At 35.4% G+C, this 20,264-nt stretch overlaps 1 protein-coding gene across 2 annotated transcripts in view; it reads left to right on the forward strand.

Annotated features, from left to right (window-relative positions):
• The window catches only part of BTAF1 (B-TFIID TATA-box binding protein associated factor 1), a 92,946-nt gene that overhangs the window by 57,432 nt on the left and 15,250 nt on the right, over positions 1-20,264 (forward strand). For both annotated transcript variants that reach the window (XM_046652980.1, XM_046652981.1), the window contains 11 exons: positions 2,732-3,158; positions 4,272-4,462; positions 6,181-6,334; positions 6,825-6,934; positions 8,913-9,114; positions 10,115-10,263; positions 15,899-16,051; positions 16,288-16,409; positions 16,497-16,664; positions 18,281-18,358; positions 18,500-18,629. In XM_046652980.1, the coding sequence (XP_046508936.1) occupies positions 2,732-3,158; positions 4,272-4,462; positions 6,181-6,334; positions 6,825-6,934; positions 8,913-9,114; positions 10,115-10,263; positions 15,899-16,051; positions 16,288-16,409; positions 16,497-16,664; positions 18,281-18,358; positions 18,500-18,629 (1,884 nt within the window). The remainder of the gene's footprint in view (positions 1-2,731; positions 3,159-4,271; positions 4,463-6,180; positions 6,335-6,824; positions 6,935-8,912; positions 9,115-10,114; positions 10,264-15,898; positions 16,052-16,287; positions 16,410-16,496; positions 16,665-18,280; positions 18,359-18,499; positions 18,630-20,264) is intronic.

A 20,264-nucleotide genomic window follows, 5' to 3' on the forward strand; every position in this document is an offset into this window, starting at 1 on the left:
TTGCCTTTCAAAAAATCTCATATGTTTATCCTGTCTCTGTTTCTGTTGCCACAACCCAGTCAAAGGCATTAGTACTTTATGACTAGGTCATGACTCATCTCTAAGGCTCCAGGCAGTCTCTGGTCCATTTTGTCCTGCATGCTGTGTCAGACTAGTAAAGTCCGTTAGTGCCACTCTGAACACATCCTTCCCCTGCTTAAAAACATTATTTTCTTTTTCCTTGATTTTAGTTTTTCCATTCTTATTTTCAACACCTTCTCTAAATTCCTCATTTCTTTTCTCCTCATTATTTCTCAAACTTCTTCCACTTAACCCTAGTTCGCTTTCCTCTTGCAGAAGTGTACCACTCTCTCGCTTCTGTGTCAGAACTCCTGTTTTCTTTTGCCAGGAATTCCCTACCCTTAACCCTCTGTTCTGATCCCAAGTTCATCTCTTGACATTCCTCCATCTGCACCCAGTGCTCAAGGTGTGGTAAGCTATTTTCAGTTCCTTGGACAAGGCCTCGCTTTCCACTCCCTATCTCACTCTGTTTGCCGGGATGCCCCTACAACTTCTGATTTAGCTGTTCTTAAAAAACCCAGCACAGGGGCTGGCCCCATGGCCGAGTGGTTAAGTTCGCGTGTTCCGCTGCTGGCGGCCCAGTGTTTCGTTAGTTCGAATCCTGGGCGCAGACATGGCACTGCTCATCAAACCACGCTGAGGCAGCGTCCCACATGCCACAACTAGAAGAACCCACAACGAAGAATACACAACTATGTACCGGGGGGCTTTGGGGAGAAAAAGGAAAAAATAAAAAAATAAAAAAAAAACAAAAACAAAAAAAACCCAGCACAAGTGTTAAGTTTCTCTGGCAAGCCTCCACTAATTTTGTCACCTAAGAAGACTTAAGCAACCCATGTGCTCCCATAGCAACTGGCACTTAACCTAAATTCTCTGTTAGATTGTCTTAATTGTTTACTTATATATATATATCTCCCACACTAGTCTCTGCATTTTTTTGAGTGTATCAAGACACTGATCTTACTCATCTTTTAGTATTAATAAATATATGTTGAATGAGTGAATTGGGGGTAATTGGAAAGCTTTTCCTGAGCTGCCTAGAATCATTGAAAATTGACAGAAGCATAGTGTATTTAGGACAGTGTTTTTAAACTTTTAACAGTGAAACCCTGTTTCAAATAAATCTTATGCAGAACTCAAACAAAACAGACAAAACAAAGTGGAATGTGATATGTAATCATGTTTCTTTGTAGTGAGCAGATCGACATGGTCAAGCAGATATAGCTCAATTTAAAGCCTTTGGTATTTTGTAATGATAACAGACCATCTTATTTGTGTGCCTATTTTGTTTTTCATAATAAGAGGCCAGTATTATCAGTCTTGTCCATAATCTAAGATTTAGATTTAGAATCATTTCTAAGTCTGAAAAATTAGGCTCTCCATTGAAAAAAAAACTTAAATTCTTCAGTGTTTCAGGCTTTTCTGAGCCATATTGATCAGACTGATCTATTTATGGAGCTTCTTTATGATTCCAGTTACCTATCAAACAAGAAGACTTTGTTATTTAAGCCATCACAAAATCTTTAGATGGTAATTTAAAAAACATGCCCACACAAAAACTTGTACATAAATGTTCACAGCAGCATTATTCATAATAGCTAAGAGGTGGAAACAACCCAAACCTTCATCTACTAATGAATGGATAAATACAATGTGGTATATCCATATAGTAGGATATTATTTGGCAAAAAAAGGGAATGAAGTACTGATATGTGCCACAGCATCAATGAACTTTGAAAGTGTTATGTTAAATAAAAGAAACCAGTCAGAAAAGATTACAGTATTGTATTAGTCCATTCATATGAAATATCCAGAATAGGCAAATCTATAAAGAGAGAAAGTAAATAAGTGGTTACATAGGGCTGGGAGGAAATGAGGAATGATTGCTAATAGGTATGAATTTTATTTTGGAGATGATGAAAATGTTCTAAAATTGTGATGTTGCACAACTCTGTGCATATAATTAAAACTATTGAATTGTACACTTTAAATGGTGTATTATATGTGAATTATATCTCAATAAAATTGTTTAAAAAGTTGTATTGAACAGTCTTTTAATGGGATTTGTAAAGTACTGAGACAGCTGTGGTAATTGAAGAATTAATGGTTATTGAACCATTTTCTCCCCCGCGCCCCCTGCCCCCCCCCCCCGCCCCCCCGCCATTACCTGGGCATTTTCACCAGAAGGGAAGTGAAAGAAAAAAATGAAAATAATCCAGTTAGCAACACTTAGCCCCTTAGTAACAGCTACCCTAAAAGTTTTTGAGTTGAAGAATATTTTTCTGTAAAAGGAAGTTTATGAGTTTTGGTATTCCTTAATTAACAGTTAGTTGATATTTGCTTATAGCTGTCTCATTTCACCAAAGTACTATGTGGGTGTTGAGTGTGATTTTCTCTCAAACTTATTAGATGTATTTAAAGGATAGGTCATTTTGTTCTTCTCAAGGGACTGTATCTTAAAGAATATAATGCTAATATTAAATTAAGGCAAATTAAAATGAAGTTTAGTTGGGAGGTTTTAGACATTTATTTAGTTTACTGAATGTTAAAATAATACTAGATATTGTGAAACTTAAGATTGAAACAGAAAGCTTGCTGTCTGCCCTTTAGGAGTTTATAGGCTATTTGGGGTTGATGTCATTAATTATTTTTAATTTCTCTTTTTTAATAGGTCACTACTGTTTTTAATGAAGTCACATCATCTTTCAAATTAAATCCTCAAGTGTTACAGCAGTTAGATAGTAAACGACAGCAGGTCCAAATGACAGTTACAGAGACCAACCAGGAGTGGCAAGTGTTGCAGTTGAGAGTGCATACTTTTGCTGCATGTGCGGTTGTGAGCTTGCAGCAGCTTCCGGAGAAATTAAATCCTATCATAAAACCATTAATGGAGACAATTAAAAAAGAAGAGAATACACTAGTGCAAAACTATGCGGCTCAGTGCATAGCCAAACTACTTCATCAGTGCACAACAAGGACGCCCTGTCCCAATCCAAAAATTATTAAGAACCTCTGTAGCTCACTTTGTGTGGACCCGTATCTAACTCCTTGTGTCACATGTCCAGTACCAACACAAAGTGGCCAGGAAAATTCTAAAGGTATATATCTAAACTTTCATTTTCATTTACTTATAGGTATAATTTAAGCACAAATCCACTTGATGTTAGAGCTTTTTCCCATTTTGAGAGAATTTGCACATATTGCTAATCAAATCACAACCCTCTAAAACTCAAATAAGCTATTCATAAAAGACCTGATATCTCATATAAGATGACTGAAATCTATGAGACAGGTGTTAACCCTTACCTTCTAAGACCATTGTTATAGAGTTTACTGTTAACTGGGCTAGAAAACTTAATTGTATCACATGTTAAGTGAAAGTTCATCCTGTAAAACTCTGGTTTCTCTGATTCAGTGCATGGCTTATGAGATAAGTAAACTCTCTTACCTTTAGCAAATAATTAACTAACTTTTCTGTTTTCATCTGGAGAATTTATATGGAAAATAAGAACTGCTCTCTTTAGGCTAGTCTCAAGGACCAATGTTTCTTCACATGCCTTAGTCCTGTATGATTTATTTGATTTGTTAATAAGATTTTGGAAAAGCAAATTACTTGAAATGTGATAGATTTACAACTTTGGTGCAATATGGGTCTTTAAAAAAGGCAAATGAACTGGAAGAGGAAAGTGGACATTTAGAATATCAACATCTTAAAAATTTAATAGGGTGATTCCTCCACCCTCCCCCCCCCCCCCCCCCCCACGCCGCAATGCTTTGTGAGGCAGCAGTGTTTTGTAGTGGTCGATGTTTCTGAATTCGTGGTGACTACGGACATTTCTTTTAGAGAGAGCTTTCTTGCACTGTTTTTTAATATTTCTTTTTATGCCTAGAAACAATCATTCATTTTTTAAAAATTAATATACTTTAACTGAAGGCACAGTCGTTCTTGCATGTGATGTTTCTTGTTGTTAACATGATTCTGCAACTTTGTATTAAATATGATCCTGTGCAAATATCAAAACATTTAACTTAATGTTATAAATTATTGATTATTTTGTTACCATTTCATTGTCTAAAGAAAATGTCACTGGCCTGTAAAAATTGAGGCTTAAAAGTCATAGTTTTAAAATATGTTATATCTCTTTTGGAGCAGAAAGCGTTTGGTCACCTATATTACGCCTAACAGATTATTTAATTGTTTTTCTTATTAGGATCCAACTCTGAAAAAGATGGAATGCAGCATAGTGTCACCAAGCACAGAGGTATAATTACACTGTATAGGCATCAGAAAGCTGCTTTTGCTATCACAAGTAGGCGAGGTCCTACCCCCAAAGCAGTAAAAGCTCAAATAGCAGATCTTCCTGCAGGAAGTAGTGGAAATATCCTTGTTGAACTTGATGAGGTAAGTAGTTTTTTTCTTGGAATACTCTGATTTTTAAACAGATATCTTACAGATTGAGAGCTAAATTGTTGTCCTAGCTTCCAGACTTGTGTTTTTGTATTTTTAAGTGAAAGAACTGGAATTAATAACGTTTGGAGTACTCCAGCAACGTGATCCAGAAAAACCGCCAACTTCTTTAAATTTCTTCTGCCTCTTGTAATTTTTACCAGCTTAACTTTGATTATTTTCCTAGGCAAGAAACCCTACAAGCTACATAAGTCATTCATAAATATAAACTAATTCACTCCTGTAGCAGTGATTGCAGAGATGTTATAAACAGTGAAAGTTAACTTTTCTCAATCTTATCAATGCCAGGAATTACTGCCGATATTCAGAGGATAAGTTTGTAAGTGTCAAATAATTGTCCCCTACCTGACTTTTAGTCAACCTGGAATTTAGTAAATTTGTGATGTGAGGTAGGGATCTAAATTTATTTTGCCATATGAACAGTCAGTTATCCTGCTAGTGAATCCTTTCCTCCCTGATTTATAATGGCACCTCTGTTATATATCATGCTTCGTTTATGTGAGGATCTGTTTAGGGTTTCTATTCTGTTTCATTGATCTACTTGTTCTACAGTACAATCTTCTTTAAAGACGATAAGAAAAAGTGGTTTTTGAAAATCTTACAGTCACATTATTAACTATGGAATGAATGTTCTAGGTAGTTCTTTTGGTTGCAAGACATAGGAACTTACCTGAGTTCAGCAAGTCAATGCTAAAAGACATGGATTTAATATATTTCTGTAAATATAGGCCTATTTTAGGGGCTGGCCCTGTGGCCTTGTGGTTGAGTTCAGGGCGCTCCACTATGGCGTCCTGGGTTCACAGGTTGAGATCCCAGGTACCAACCTACACCATTTGTTAGCCATGCTGTGGTGGCAACCCACATATAAAATAGAGGAAAATTGGCACAGATGTTAGCTCAGGGCTAATCTTCCTCAAGCCAAAAAAGAGGAGGTTTGGCAACAGGTGTTAGCTCAGGGATAATGTTTGGCAGCAAAACAAACAAGCAAATAAAATATATATATAGACCTGTCTTAAGTTTCTTTTTTTAATCAAAATCTTAGCTTACTGTCTACATTTCTTTTAAAATAGTCTATGAATGAAGGCTTTTCACTAGTTAAATTCTTCTCATAATTCAATCGAAAATTTATTGTGATTTTGATATTTATACCTCTATGGTTTGCATTGTTCTTTCTCGACTTAAAAGTAATTTAAAAAATATGTATGTATCTTTCTGAGGGGACAGTTTTTTTTGTATTTAATTATAATAAAATTACTTCTAAGTGAGAGGTTATTAATCTTGTGGTTATAGTAAACAGATGCCCTTATTCTGTCCCTTAAGCAAATATAAATAAGGACAGATCTTTTTATCTCATATTCTCTCTAGCTGGTAAGTTTCTTTGGGGAAGGGAGAAGAAGAAGAAAACATGTCACTTAGGACCATCTCTAGAAACGGCATGTATTCTTTTATTCCTTACCCCCAACCTGAAAAAAGCATTTTACTTTATTATTGAAAAATGTTTATACTTGTGATAAATATATCCGATAATTGGTTAATTGGTTAATGGTAACACTGTGAATTCTTAGATGGTGACTTCCAGTTTCTCATAATAAAATTTCAAATGCATTGTACTTTTTTCTGAAATTCTCTTTTCAACTAACATTTAATTTTAGGCCCAGAAGCCTTACCTGGTACAACGGAGAGGAGCCGAATTTGCCTTGACAACTATAGTGAAACATTTTGGCGGTGAAATGGCAGTGAAGTTGCCACATCTCTGGGATGCTATGGTCGGTCCACTGAGGAATACAATTGACATAAATAATTTTGGTGTGTACATATTTTTCTGAGTTGGGTTTTTAATAAATTTCAGTGTCTTTACATATATCCTTCAGATATATGTAAATCAGTGTCTTTACATATATCCTTCCTTCAGTGTCATTACATATATCCTTATAAAATAAAAATGCCTAAACTTGTTTATCTCAGACCAGCTAGTAAGTTTTAAAATGGAAGGTTGGTAAAAAAATTTATTTTAACTTATTTTCGTGTCATTTTGTATATCTTTTTGTTTTTTATTTTTTCTGTTATGTATTTAGAAAGAGATAGTTGAAATGGATCATTATGTTATTAAACTTCTTTAGTTGCTTTGTGTTGTATCTCAGCACTTAAATTAAGGGCATGTTATTTAATTTTTATGTTAAAAAGCAAAATAGACTCTCCCATGGTAGCTGAGGAGGTACTAAAACTTTTTGTGGGCTCTAGATTTTGAAAAATTATTTGCAAGGTGATATGTGGTTAAATCAATATATTTTAATAGATGGAAAGTCCCTCCTGGAAAAGGGAGATGGTCCTGCCCAAGAACTGGTGAATTCTCTGCAAGTTTTTGAAACAGCAGCAGCATCAATGGATTCTGAGCTTCATCCCTTGGTAACTAATGCAAGTGTAGTTTTCTTCTAATAAAACAAGTAATCTTAAGGCTTGGCAAATACAACTTTGATGTCATCCCCAGTAATTGCGTTTTCTTTTATATGGTATAACTAGATTCCTTCTTTCCTGACAGCACAGTACTTGTGGTCTTTGAAACAGATCTTAGCCACGGGGGAGTGAGGTCAGGGCTCTGATGACATGGAAGCCAGGTGGAAACAGGAAAGAAAGCTGCAGCCCTATTCATCTTAATAATATTTATCTTAATAATAGAGCTCCAAGAAAGGAAAAGCACAGGTAATAACACCTCTTCCCAAGATAAGTAAGTGTAAAGGTAGAAGGAAGTTACCTGCCTAAGGTGAGACTAGTCAGTGGCAAAGGTAGAACACTGATTTGTGTCTTTTGACTATTAAAATATTTCTTACGAAAAAGTTGGGACAGAGGGAGGAGGAAAATAGACTAGAGAACTAATTGTCTGATTTTTCTATAGAAGAAACTTGTATTCTTCCCATATAACTGCAATAGGAAGCTCTCTGCAATTTATAGCACTGTGAAAGGTGCTAACTCCAATTCTCTCTTCATATCTGTAAAGGGAAAATCTAGAACAGAGTAGAGAAAAATGATCTTTTTCTGTTTATGTAGTAATAAAGTGTGTCCTTTTACTTGTTAAATTTCACTGATTTATCATTAGTAAAGAAGGACAGAATCTATCCTTGTGTTCTTACCCTCCATGATTAACAACCAGCATTCAGCTGAGCTATAAGGCTAGTCTGTTGAGCAGGTATCTGGCTCTCATCAACATTAATCCTGGCGTTCTGTGCAGCAGGCATTTAACAATGGGATATGTCATGCTATTGTGATCATAATGCCTGTGGTAAGCCAGGAGGTTAAAGTGGAAAATACCTACCAAAGTATGGTGCCTAGAACAAAACAGGATCTCTCAGCCCAGTGAATAAAAAGTATGTACCTAAACCTAAACCAGTGCTGCCAAATTTGAAGGGGACTAGTGCTGTGTGATGTCATTTTCCCAACCTCAGTAGGAGAATTTTACAAGTGCCTTTTGATGTTCCCTGTTAATTTCGGAAAGAACTGAGTATTCTCTGATGCTTGGAGAGAGGATGTTGAGCAGTGGAGAAGTTCTGCACCTTTTCTTTTTAAATACTTATACACTAATCCGCCCTTATCTCCAGGGGATACATTCCAAGACCCCCAGTGGATGCCTGAAATTGTGGATGGTACCAAACCCTATATATACTGTGTTTTTCTCCTGTACATGTATATTTGGTATATATGTGACACCAAAACTAGCATGAAAATGTCATGGATACAAGATTCTTTCTTACCATAAATCTTAGCAGCCTCAGCATACAATTTTTTTTCTTATTCACCTTTTCACTTAGAGGAAGCACTTTACGGCTTCTTTTTGGAATATCCAAATTGCTAGCATCACTATTCTTGCCTTTGGGGCCATTATTAAGTAAAATAAGGGTTACTTGAGCATAACCACTAGGATACCACGACAGTCGATCTGATAACCAAGGTGGCTATTAAGTGACTAACAAGTAGGTAATGTATACAGCACGGATATCCTGAACAAAGGGATGATTCACCTATTGGGCGGAATGGAGTGGGCTGGCACAAGATTTTATCAGGCTACTCAGAACAGCACACAATTTAAAACTTATGAATTGTTTATTTCTGGAATTTTCCATTTAATATTTTTGGACCACGGTTGACTGCAGTAACTGAAACACAGAAAGTGAAACTGGATAAGGAGGGACTACTGTGATACTGAGTTTGGATTTAGATTAAATTTTATTGAGGATGTTTTAACAATAATGTTTTGAGGTAATCAGAGATATTCTTGAATTTAGAGTCACTTAGAATGTTGAGAACCTCTGAGTATGGGCTATTATAGTTATATTTTAAACAGTAGATTCCCTAATGAGTATTCTGATTGTCTTAAACTCTTTGTTTTTAGTTGGTACAGCATTTGCCTCATCTTTATATGTGCCTTCAGTACCCCAGCACCGCAGTGAGGCACATGGCTGCTCGTTGTGTTGGTGTCATGAGCAAAATAGCTACCATGGAAACCATGAATATTTTTTTGGAGAAGGTACTTCCATGGCTGGGAGCAATTGATGACAATATCAAACAAGAGGGTGCAATTGAAGCACTTGCCTGTATCCTTTTTTATTTTGACAAACTATTCAGAAATTATATGCATTTTATTTAAGGATGACTAAAATAAAATTGATTTGTTCAGATATGCACATAAATAGCCTGCCCTGTTCTGAAAAGAAAACTACTTTTTTACATTTTATTTTGAAGTATTTTTATATTACATTATAAATACATTACAAATATATTTTTTAATGAAAATTTTCACACAAAGCTTGAAGAATAGTTATTAATTTTAAGAATTCTTTTTAATAGGCAGAAATAATTTTATGTACTTTATGAACTGTATCTAGTAACTCATCTATTTCTTTGGTTTATAAGCAATGTTTTATTAATATTAATCAGATACTACATAGGCATATTATAAACATGTTTCCAAAGTTCATTACTTGGGTGGAAAATACTAAATGTACTAAATAACTAGAAATATACAGGGAAGCCCTTTGCTAAGGGTATGGCATCCACTGACATTCTTTAACTTGAAGTACATGAAAGATAAGAAAGACGGATGGTGATCAAATGAGTAGAAACTCTGGTTCAGAAATGCTGGAGATTGCAGGAGGACTGAACTTACTGGACCTGCTTTGTCCAGTTGTTGATTGTCAAGATCCTGGTGGGAAATTTGGAATTAACCTTTGAGTGACCCTAGTTGTCCTCCCTTGCTTGCAATGTAACATGTTATTTTGGTATTGGAATTCTAAAAACTTGTAGGAATTTCTCTATGAAAAAAATCTTATTAGTAAAGCTTCTCCAGCTTTCCTCAGATAAAAAACATAATTTTATATTACTAATCATGAGAAAGTTACGTAATGTTTACAAAGGAGCAGCAGCATGCAAATGTTGTTATAATTGAATCATCGACCTTGAGAGGCAGTCTGTTCTCTCATAATACAGATGAGAAAATGGGGAACAATTTTAGAAATTACAATCTTAAGATGTCAGTTTGTTTGCAAAAACATGTACCTCCGAACCATTTGGAAATTTCCTTAATAACTTACTCAGGTGTAATGGAACAACTGGATGTTGGTATTGTTCCATATATTGTCCTTTTAGTTGTGCCTGTGTTGGGAAGAATGAGTGATCAAACAGACAGTGTAAGATTCATGGCTACGCAGTGCTTTGCAACACTAATTAGACTCATGCCACTTGAGGTAAGTTGAAGATACTTGGTTTATGGACTTAATGTTTTCTATAACTTCATAATAACTGTAACACTTTTTAAAGAACAGGTCAGGTTTTAAAAAAAGACATTTTGAGTATGTTTATATTACAAGCACTAAGAATTTCATGCTTTAATTTTTTTCTTTAACACACAGGGTTTTAAGTAAAACTATGGTTCCTATAAGAATGATAATTCATTGATGCTATTCTAGAAATCGAATTGTTCTTAAGTATCCCTGGTAACATCTAGGTAAAGATTTGGGTGCTGACGTTTATATGAAAGGTCAATTTGAGAGATGGTAATTGAAAGTGTAAAAGGCAAATGAAGCCTCTGTGGGAGTATGGAGAAAGCAGACTAGACGGCTGAAGTTGTAGAATTTTGGAATATATTCATGGGATAGAAATAATGTTTGTGGCCACTGTGGGGAGAAGAAGTGGCTTGAAGCAGGGGAAGAGCCAGGACCCTACCACCAAGCTGCTTAAAGTATTTTGATGAGATTTTTGTAATTCAGGAAATAAGTAGATATGCAGTTCATCTGTGTTGTAGCATGTATCAGTACTTCCTTTTTATGACTGAATATACTCCATTGTATGGACACACCACATTTTGTTTATCCATTCACCAGGTGATAGACATTTGGGTTGTTACTAACTTTTGGCTATTACAGGTAATGCTACTATGAACATGCACTTATAAGTCTTTGTGTGGATGTGTGCTTTATTTCTTTTGGGCAGATATGGAGGAATGGAATTACTGGGTCATATGCTATTTAACTTTTAAGAAACTGCCGAACTGTTTTCCAAAGTAACTGTACTATTTTACATTTTCCATTCCTACCAGCAAAGTATGAGTGTAAATTGGATAGGATCTTTGAAAAAAAGTTTTGCTATATCTGGTAAAGTTGAAGATTCCCATCCCAATGACCCAGCAAATCCATCCTATGTATGTACCCTAAATAAATTCATACACATGTACCAAGACACATCTTCAATAATATTTATTATAGCATTATTTATAGTAGTCTAAAACCACTCAAATATTCGTCATTGGTAGAGTAGATTTGTTAACTGTGGATTATTATACTGCAATAAGAATGAACAAAATACAGACACATACAACAACATTAATGAATCCTTAACATAAGATTCCATTTTTGTGAATTGCAAAAATAGAAGTACATGGGATACATACTTAGGTGATAAGGGTATAAAAAAATAGGAAAGAAATTGCCATGAAAGTCAGTGAAATGATTACCTCTTGAGGAAAAGAGAGTGGATTGTCACTGAGAAGGAGCATATGGGATCTTCTAGGATGATGGCAGGGCTATTTTTCTTGGTTTGGTAATAGTTATAAAAGTCTTCTATAGTTTATTAAGCTGTACATTTGTTTATATATTTCTCTACATGAATATTCCACAGTAAAATAACCACCATGACAAAAAAAAATTACCAGACTATTGCATCAAAAGACCCAAGTGTCATTTCCAGAACTGTTTCCATCCTCTGCTTCCTAGGTCTTAATCACATCCTTTATCTCTTGGGGCGTGCATCATCTTATCTGTAAACGAAATTGGTTATACTTAGTTCCCTTGGCCGTCTTTAGCTTTCAAATCAATGAGTGGTGGGAAACTATCATGTGTTCTTTGAGCAAAGGAGTAGATGATGAAAGCACTGTTTTAGGGAAATTAGTCTAGTAGCTGAAAGCATTGTCAGGAAAATCAGTTTAATAGCTGTTTGAATGTGGATTAGAATGGAAGTTCCCCAAAACAGAGCCCAAATCCACTGTGAGGTGACAAAGGGTCTAAACTACTTTTCTTTAAAAGGGAAAATAACAGTACTTGATAATAGATTGGCAGAGAAAAGAGATTTTAGACTTTAGAGATTGAGAAAAGATTGGTAAGGTTCCCTTTGATAGATGTAAAAATTACAAGAAGGTGATGCATATTTTGCTTCCAGGCGTGATAGAAAAACAGGGACCAGATTTATACTCCCACCTTAACTAGAAAACCAGGCAAAATGAATCAAATAATGGTTTTTAGATGTTGTACAATAGGCAGCACAGAACAGTGATTCATGAGAGAAGGGAAACAAATGAAGTGCCCTAGCTTATTGTCTGGAGTGAGTGTCCAGGCCATGGGACAAGAAAGCGAAACCTAAACAGCTTAGCAGTCTCACCAAGTTGAAGAGTCGGAGTTCAGAATGCAGGGAAGACAAGATGGCTAGAATTTGCAAGGCAGAGTACCTGAGAAAGTAGCTGCACAGAGAGGAAGCTCCAGAGGTCCACACAAGGGCTGAGTATTCATCTGGGCATATGTTTGAGACTAGGGGAAAAAAATTTAAAAGGGAGTAGGTGGGACAATTCCTAGAGCTCATAAGGGCCAGGAATAGCTTGTGTTTCCACCAAGCTGAGTCAAAAGACCTTCCACCATATAGAGCATCGAGTACAGATCTTAGAAGTATATTGCCTGAGTAGTGGGGCCAAATTAGCCCTTGACAAAAGGCTGATTTGGACCTGCTTTAACAAGGCTTAAAAGCAAGCCTTAGGGGCCGGCCCAGTGGCGCAGTGGTTAAGTACACACGTTCCGCTTCTGGCGGCCCAGGGTTCATCAGTTCGGATCCTGGGTGCAGACATGGCACTGCTTGGCACACCATGCTGTGGTAGGCGTCCCACATATAAAGTAGAGGAAGATGGGCGCAGATGTTAGCTCAGGGCCAGCCTTCCTCAGCAAAAAGAGGAGGTTTGGCAGCAGATGTTAGTTCAGGGCTAATCTTCCTCAAAAAAAAAAAAAAAAAGCAAGCCTTAAAAGGATCAAATTGATTTCAAGTAACTTAACTACATCCCAGAAAAAAGCTCTAAACTATTTAAAAGAAAAAAATCCAAGCACCCAACAATGTAAAACTTATGATGTTCAGCACCCACCAAAAAATAACCAGGTATGAAGTTATGTCCAATAACCAGGAGAAAAGTCAGTCAATAGGAGAACCTGAATTGATCTACATAATAGAATTAGTAGACAAATGTTAAAATACACTTCATATGTTCAAGAAGGTAGAGGAAAGCATGAGTGTAATGAGGAGCAAAATGGAAGATATAAAAAACCCAAATTGAACTTCTTGAGATGAAAAATATAGTTACAAATAAAAACACATTGGATGGGATTAAAGCAGATTGGACACTGCGAAAGAAAAGATTAGTGAGTTTGAAGACACAGCAATAGAAACATGCTTATGTCATGCAAGTTCATTCCTGTTTCTCTTTATCTTGATTTCCTCTATTACATCTTCTTGGGAAGAATCATGTACTTTTCTGAAATATATACTGTCAAGGATTCAGGAACTATCAACCAGTGGTTTGACAGGAGCTCTAATTCCCTTCACTGTTAGTAACTCTTGCTAATTTTATAGGAATTGGAGTGAGGAAGATACTCAGAGGAAGGGTTACTGGCACTGAACAATATTTATGACTCTTGGCCTTAGGGTTTCATTGTTAGGAAATGGACTTCATATATGGCTTTATATCTGGTTGAGGATAAACGTTTGAAGATTTTGTTACTTCTTTGTAAAGCATTGTGAGAAAGTCCTCATTTTGATGATTGTCATGGTATTAGATGTGCTAAAATGTTAGTTTATATCTTATTAAAGTTGCTAATTCTCAAAGCTTGTGAAAATATAACGCAGTCATTTTTAAGTCTCAGTGTATCTACTTTACTCCTCCAATACTATTTCTGGTGTTATATGGAGTACATATTTTAATTGAATTTAATTGAAATTCTGTTTCCAGAGTTTTACATTTCTTAGTTTTAGAGATAACATAGGGCAGTAGATCTCAAGCTTTTTGGTTGGTCTGAGGATCTCTTTTACACTCTTAAAAAATTGAAGACCCCAAAGAGCTTTTGTTTATCAAATTTTCTGTAATAGAAATTAAAACTGAGAAATGTAAAAAGATTTATTCATTTAAATAATAAACCCATTAGATGTTACCATAAGTAACATTTTTTAATGAAAAGTAACTGTTTTCTAAAACAACAGTAAGCCAGTGAGAAGAGTGACATTGTTTGACGTTTTTGCAAATCTCTTCTATGCCTGGCCTAATAATAGATAGCTGGATTCTTGTTTGGGCATTGAGTCTGTTGCTACATGTTGCTTGGGTTGAGGTATACGAAGAAAGTCCATCCTCATAGAGATAGGTAGTTGGAAAAGTGAGCAGTATTTTGACTGCCTTTCCAAATTATTGTGGATATTCTTTTATCTGATAGCATACCAAAACTCAAAAAGAGAAAGCTTGTTAAATTTATGTGCAATATAGAATCTAAAATCCTAGCGGTGAATGTGTAATTTGTCTTACGTTAATATTCATTAGTTTATCTTACACTTTTGAATTAGATCTTTTATTCATACATGTTTTGTAAGATAATGCATTGGTTATTTGGAAAATACTGGTTCACTGAGTTATATAAATCTTTTAAAGGTTGATACATTTCATCATACAATAACAAAAAATTAGATTCATTACTATCACCAATGGAAAATTCTTTTTAAGTATTGGGAAGCTGTCAAGCTCACAGCGCCATGTTTCTCTTGAAAGCTTGAATTTTATCACTGGCAACAAGTTATGTCAGTTGTTTTCCTTGAAGTGACAAATTTATTTTTGAGAAAATGTCAGCCAAATACTGAAGTCAAAATAACCAGAGTTTGTCAGTCCATTCAAGTAAAATGTTGCATAATAAATGGCTAGATCAGCTCACAATTTAAACAATCTCACAAGTGCTTTCCCTCAACATATTGTGCTTTGATATGCAGCAGGAGTGCTTTATGTGTACTTCACTTTTTGTTGCACGGAATGTTAAAAAGATGTGCATTCAAGGGTTGAGGTTTAATAAAATTATTTTTACTGCTTCAAGGACATTCTTAAGTGAAACTAGCTTTAAAAAAAAATGCCGGTGCATGGCTGTGAGGAATACAGTGACTACCAGTACATTTGATGCCGTTGCCTTGATTCTTTCTGAGGCAAAAGCACTTTTCCCCACCATTACTGTTGCAGCATTGGTACAGATGTTAACACGGTGAAAAACGCAAAGTGTCTTTCTTTTATTATGAAACACTTTTTACCTCAATGACCCTTTGAAAAGGTCATGGGGATGCCACAACTAGAAGGACCTGCAACTAAGATATACAACTATGTACTGGAGGGATTTGGGGAGATAAAGCAGAAAAAAAAAAGGTCTTGGGGATCCTGAGGGGTCTGCAGACAGCATTTTGAGAACCAATACCTTGGGGCATCATAACACTAAAACTGAGAAGCTCCAGTAACAGCATTTTACTTAAAATAAGCTATACAACTTTATTTGCCTCTTTATCAAATAATGCATGGTGTGGGAAAAATTAAATTGTAGCTATGTTCTTTAAAATACCTCAAATGTGTTTGTTTAGTAGTCTCATTATAGCACTTTTAATACTTGTCAAATTCTTTAAAGTCTGCTTGTTTGTTTTTCAGTCTTTAAAATTATACTATTTTTGAATTACTTTTTTCTCTGCATTTATATTTTGAAAAGGCTTGAAATTATAATCTGAGGATGAAAAAATTGTGACTAAATAGTTTTAATACACTTTAAAAAATCATTTTAGGCAGGCATTCCAGACCCTCCAAATATGTCAGAAGAATTAATCCAATTGAAAGCCAAGGAACGACACTTTTTGGAGCAATTGTTAGATGGGAAAAAATTAGAAAATTACAAAATTCCAGTACCAATCAATGCTGAACTCAGAAAATATCAGCAGGTAAAGTTTTATACTTGTCTTGAAAATATAAATAGTGACTATTCCTTTTGAATGTACCTTGAAGAGTTTTTTTAAATTATTTAGTAAAATCTTAGATTTAGTGTCTTATACCCATTTATTTCTTTTTTGCCTGTAAAAATACAGATTTTTGGTCTGTGCAAACGTGTTTTTTACAAGAAAAAAATTCTTATGGCCTGTTAACATTTATAATTTTTCTTTTTCTCCCAACCTTTCAGGATGGTGTGAACTGGTTAGCATTTCTTAATAAGTATAAACTTCATGGAATTCTGTGTGATGACATGGGTTTAGGGAAAACTTTACAGTCCATCTGCATTCTAGCAGGAGATCATTGTCACAGGTAATTTAAAATATTTTAAAAGAAGGCTTCCAGATGCTGAGAAATGTAAACAAGCTAGTTAATTTATTGTGTTTTGTTCTTGTAAAGGGCACAGGAATATGCAAGATCAAAATTGGCAGAATGTATGCCACTTCCTTCCTTGGTGGTTTGTCCGCCAACATTAACAGGTCATTGGGTGGATGAAGTAGGTAAATTTTGCTCCAGAGAATATCTCAATCCATTGCACTATACTGGACCTCCTACTGAAAGAATAAGGTAAGAACTGTACAACAAAAAATGTTTGCTGTTTTGCTTTAAGTAGTTTGGAAGAATTAAAATTTATTAAAAATGAATTCTAGTTAGTTTTTTTGATTGTCAGACATAGAAACTTATTTAAGAAGGTGAGCGTACATTGTAAAGATATAATTATCTTTGATGAGTGAGACTTATCAAAATTCAAGGACTTTAGCCATTGTTAACAATCAAGTGGGCTTTCTAAGTATTGGAACTAGAAACTGTAATGAACCAAAGCCATCTCTGTGCCCTTCTTGCTACCCTTTTGACCATAGCATCTCCTAGCTGCTTCTATTGTATTTTTATTCTCTACCCACTTTCCCTAAGAGCTCCCTTTTCCTTCTTCTCTCTCCCCAAAAGTGCTTTTGGTCCACAATGGCTACTCCAGGTGCCCTGATACCGTAGCAGCAATAGAGTTCTATTAGCTTTGCCCTGTTTGTGTTAACTAGTACATCTCTTATGTTCCTAAATACAAATTTTGAAGAGCGCAGTCTCTTTGATTTCAGTTTATCTTTTAAAGCTTGGATAATCATAGGTTGCTGATTACTCCATAGTCTTGCTGCCCTCTGTATTAATAATAGCTGACATATATTGAACACTTAATGGCCAGGCATTATTCTAAGCAGTTTTACATTTATGTAAAATTGTATATTGTGTATTCTCACAATCACCTTATGAGGTGTGGGTACTATTATTCTTCCCAATTTGCAGATGAGGAGTCCAAGACATGGGGACTGGGTCCAAGGTCACTCAGCTAATTGGCAGAATGAGGATTTGAACACAGGCAGTTCAACAGCTTGCACTCTTTAGGAACTTACTGTAGTGTCTGTTAGTTAGAATCATTCACTTACGGGTGATAGAAACTCAACTCAAACTAGCTTAAGTGAATAGGAAATTCATCAATTCACTAAATCGAGAATTTCAGTGGTGAATTCTTGCTTCAGGCATATCTAGATTGCTCTCATTTGCTCTTCTTCCCCATAAATAACTTGTTCTATTGGTCTGTGCTGGACTTCAGTCTAAAATTGGTGGATAAGATGACCATGGACAGTCTTAGACCCACATTCTCCTAGCTTGGCAACTACAGTAAAGAGAGATCTCTCTTTCATCATGAATGTATCAATGCTGGAGATCACTCACTGGCCTTGTTTGGGTTATCGCCAAACCAGCCGCTGTAGTCAGGGAATAAAATACTGTGAATGGCTCAACCTGATTCAAATACTTCATCTCTTTGGTGATAATGGGGACGTGTGATTGATAGCTGCTCCATCCCCGCCCCAGCACAACATGGAGTGGTGAAGGAATAGTGCCTCTAAGGAAGAGTTGTTGGCAGATAAAGTTAAAATGTCCACCGCATTTTGAGTTAGATACCTGTCTCTTTCTAATCACACTGATTTAAAGGCAACAAGGCCAAGTCATAAGTGGAATGGCCTTCAAGTAGCAGGGTCAGGGATGTAGAGTAAGCAGAAGGGAATGTTGGGCTTAGTAGGCAAATTGAAAGCACCTTATACAATGGTAGCTGTAGTTTCCCCCTTTGAAATTATATTATAAACTCTGCGGATTCCCTGTTTCCTAACCTTACTTATTTTTAAATACAGATTACAGCATCAAGTAAAAAGGCACAATCTGATAGTGGCTTCATATGATGTTGTGAGGAATGACATAGATTTCTTTAGGTAAGAATTAAAATTTTTTTCTTCAGAAAAACTTAGTATCAAATTTGAAGAGACTTAATATTTTCCTACCTCAAAGACTCTTCATATAGTTCCTGACATATAGTAAAAGATGCTAAAATTTTTTTGTTTATTCTCCCTTAGAAATATTAAATTTAACTACTGTATTCTTGATGAAGGCCATGTCATCAAAAATGGAAAAACAAAATTGTCAAAAGCAGTAAAACAACTGACTGCTAATTACAGAATTATTCTTTCTGGAACACCAATCCAGGTAACTATATACTTTTTTTTTTTTTTAATATTTGCCATGTGGAAGAAGAGTTGGCATTTGGCAGTGAATTAAAGGAGAGGTTTTTAATTTTTTTTAGTTTATAGGAATGATGATTTCCTGTAATTACCTTGCTGTTTTGGTGGTTCATTTGGTATGTAGCAGTATCTGAGCAAACTATGTTTTAAAATTCATATTTAAAATATAATTTTAGGCTATGTAAATAGAAGTCTTATGTCCAAAGTATGGGAGACATTAGACTGTTCTACACAGGCCATTCTTCTTCTCCAGTATTATACTACAATCTGATTTATTTAACATTGAAAAGCTAGAGGTGAATCATCATATAGTGGAGGTGTAAATACCTGTGGTTAGGAGGCAATTTGAAGGGAAGAGATTGTAGACGTTTATCTTGGAAAAGGAAGGAAATGGGCGCGTATGTGGATGTCTTCTGATAGTTTTGAGAGCTTCTGTTATTTTCCAGAGGAATAGGTTGCAAAAGTTCACACCTAGTTTGGATAGCCAACTCTGATGGGAAAATACCCTCCATTCTCCACTTAGCCAAGTGACCTGTAAGATTCCTTCTCAAAAATAATTGATGGTTTTTTATGTATTTGTTACTTTTCTTTTAAGTTTATTTTTGGTGATAGACTGATTATTCTAAGTGTTAGAGTTTTACCCATTAAGTGAACACTACAGATTTTAATAACCACAAGAGATAACTTAATTACAAGCATTTAAAAATGTAATAGAAGTAAGAAGTATATTTAAAAGGGAAAAAAGACTCTTTAGGCTTGAATTATCAAGATTTGTTTTGCTTCAGTTTAAATTTATACAGAAACTTCACAGTATTTTTAAATAGGTTATTGCTTTCACAACAAAAGGTTTTTTAAATTTGTTGTTGTCATTGTTTGCTTAAAGGCCCTCTTTCTTTCTCCCTTCCCCAACTGAACAATTTAGTTCTGAAGTTGTAATGGGGGTTTCGGCACCAAAGATCGATGTTAGCCCAGGGTGGGGGTGGGGCATAGCCTAAATGGGATTAAAAGGATGTCCATATGGGAGGGCAGCCCAGCATGGTGAGCCAGAGCCTGAGCAGAAGGGACAAGGGGGTGGTAGGATGGTACTTTAGTATCCACACATATTGGGAAAGCATCCAAAATGAAAAAGTACTGATTTCTTTTTTCATGAAGCTTTAAAGGTAGAATTGGAAAGAACCTGTGCCAGTTCCTTGTCATCCATAAACGCTGGGTAGATTTGACCTATAACCAAACTCTTCTAAGTTCTTCTTTGTTAAAGAAATGGTGATATTGGCCGAATTCCTTAAATCTTGCTGTTAATTTGAGTGTCAAAGTTAAAAGAATCAGAAACATACTCATCTTTCTGCTCTTCTATTCACTACCTGATAAATGCCACCAATAGGATTTAAATACTATGGACCAAGGCTTCTTCTGGTGGAACAGACTTGAAAATTTCCCCCAAATAGGGTAGAGTATTTTCTCCAAGGATGCTGACCTGAATTTTACACATTTAAAATACAGACTTTTACCATATACCTAAAAATGTGGTGATAAACTCTCATCTATGTCATCATAATGGGCTTTCATTAATGTTCCATTTTTTAAGTGTAAGGAAATAATC

This window comes from Equus quagga, chromosome 2, assembly GCF_021613505.1.
Source record: "Equus quagga isolate Etosha38 chromosome 2, UCLA_HA_Equagga_1.0, whole genome shotgun sequence".
Taxonomy (NCBI): domain Eukaryota; kingdom Metazoa; phylum Chordata; class Mammalia; order Perissodactyla; family Equidae; genus Equus; species Equus quagga.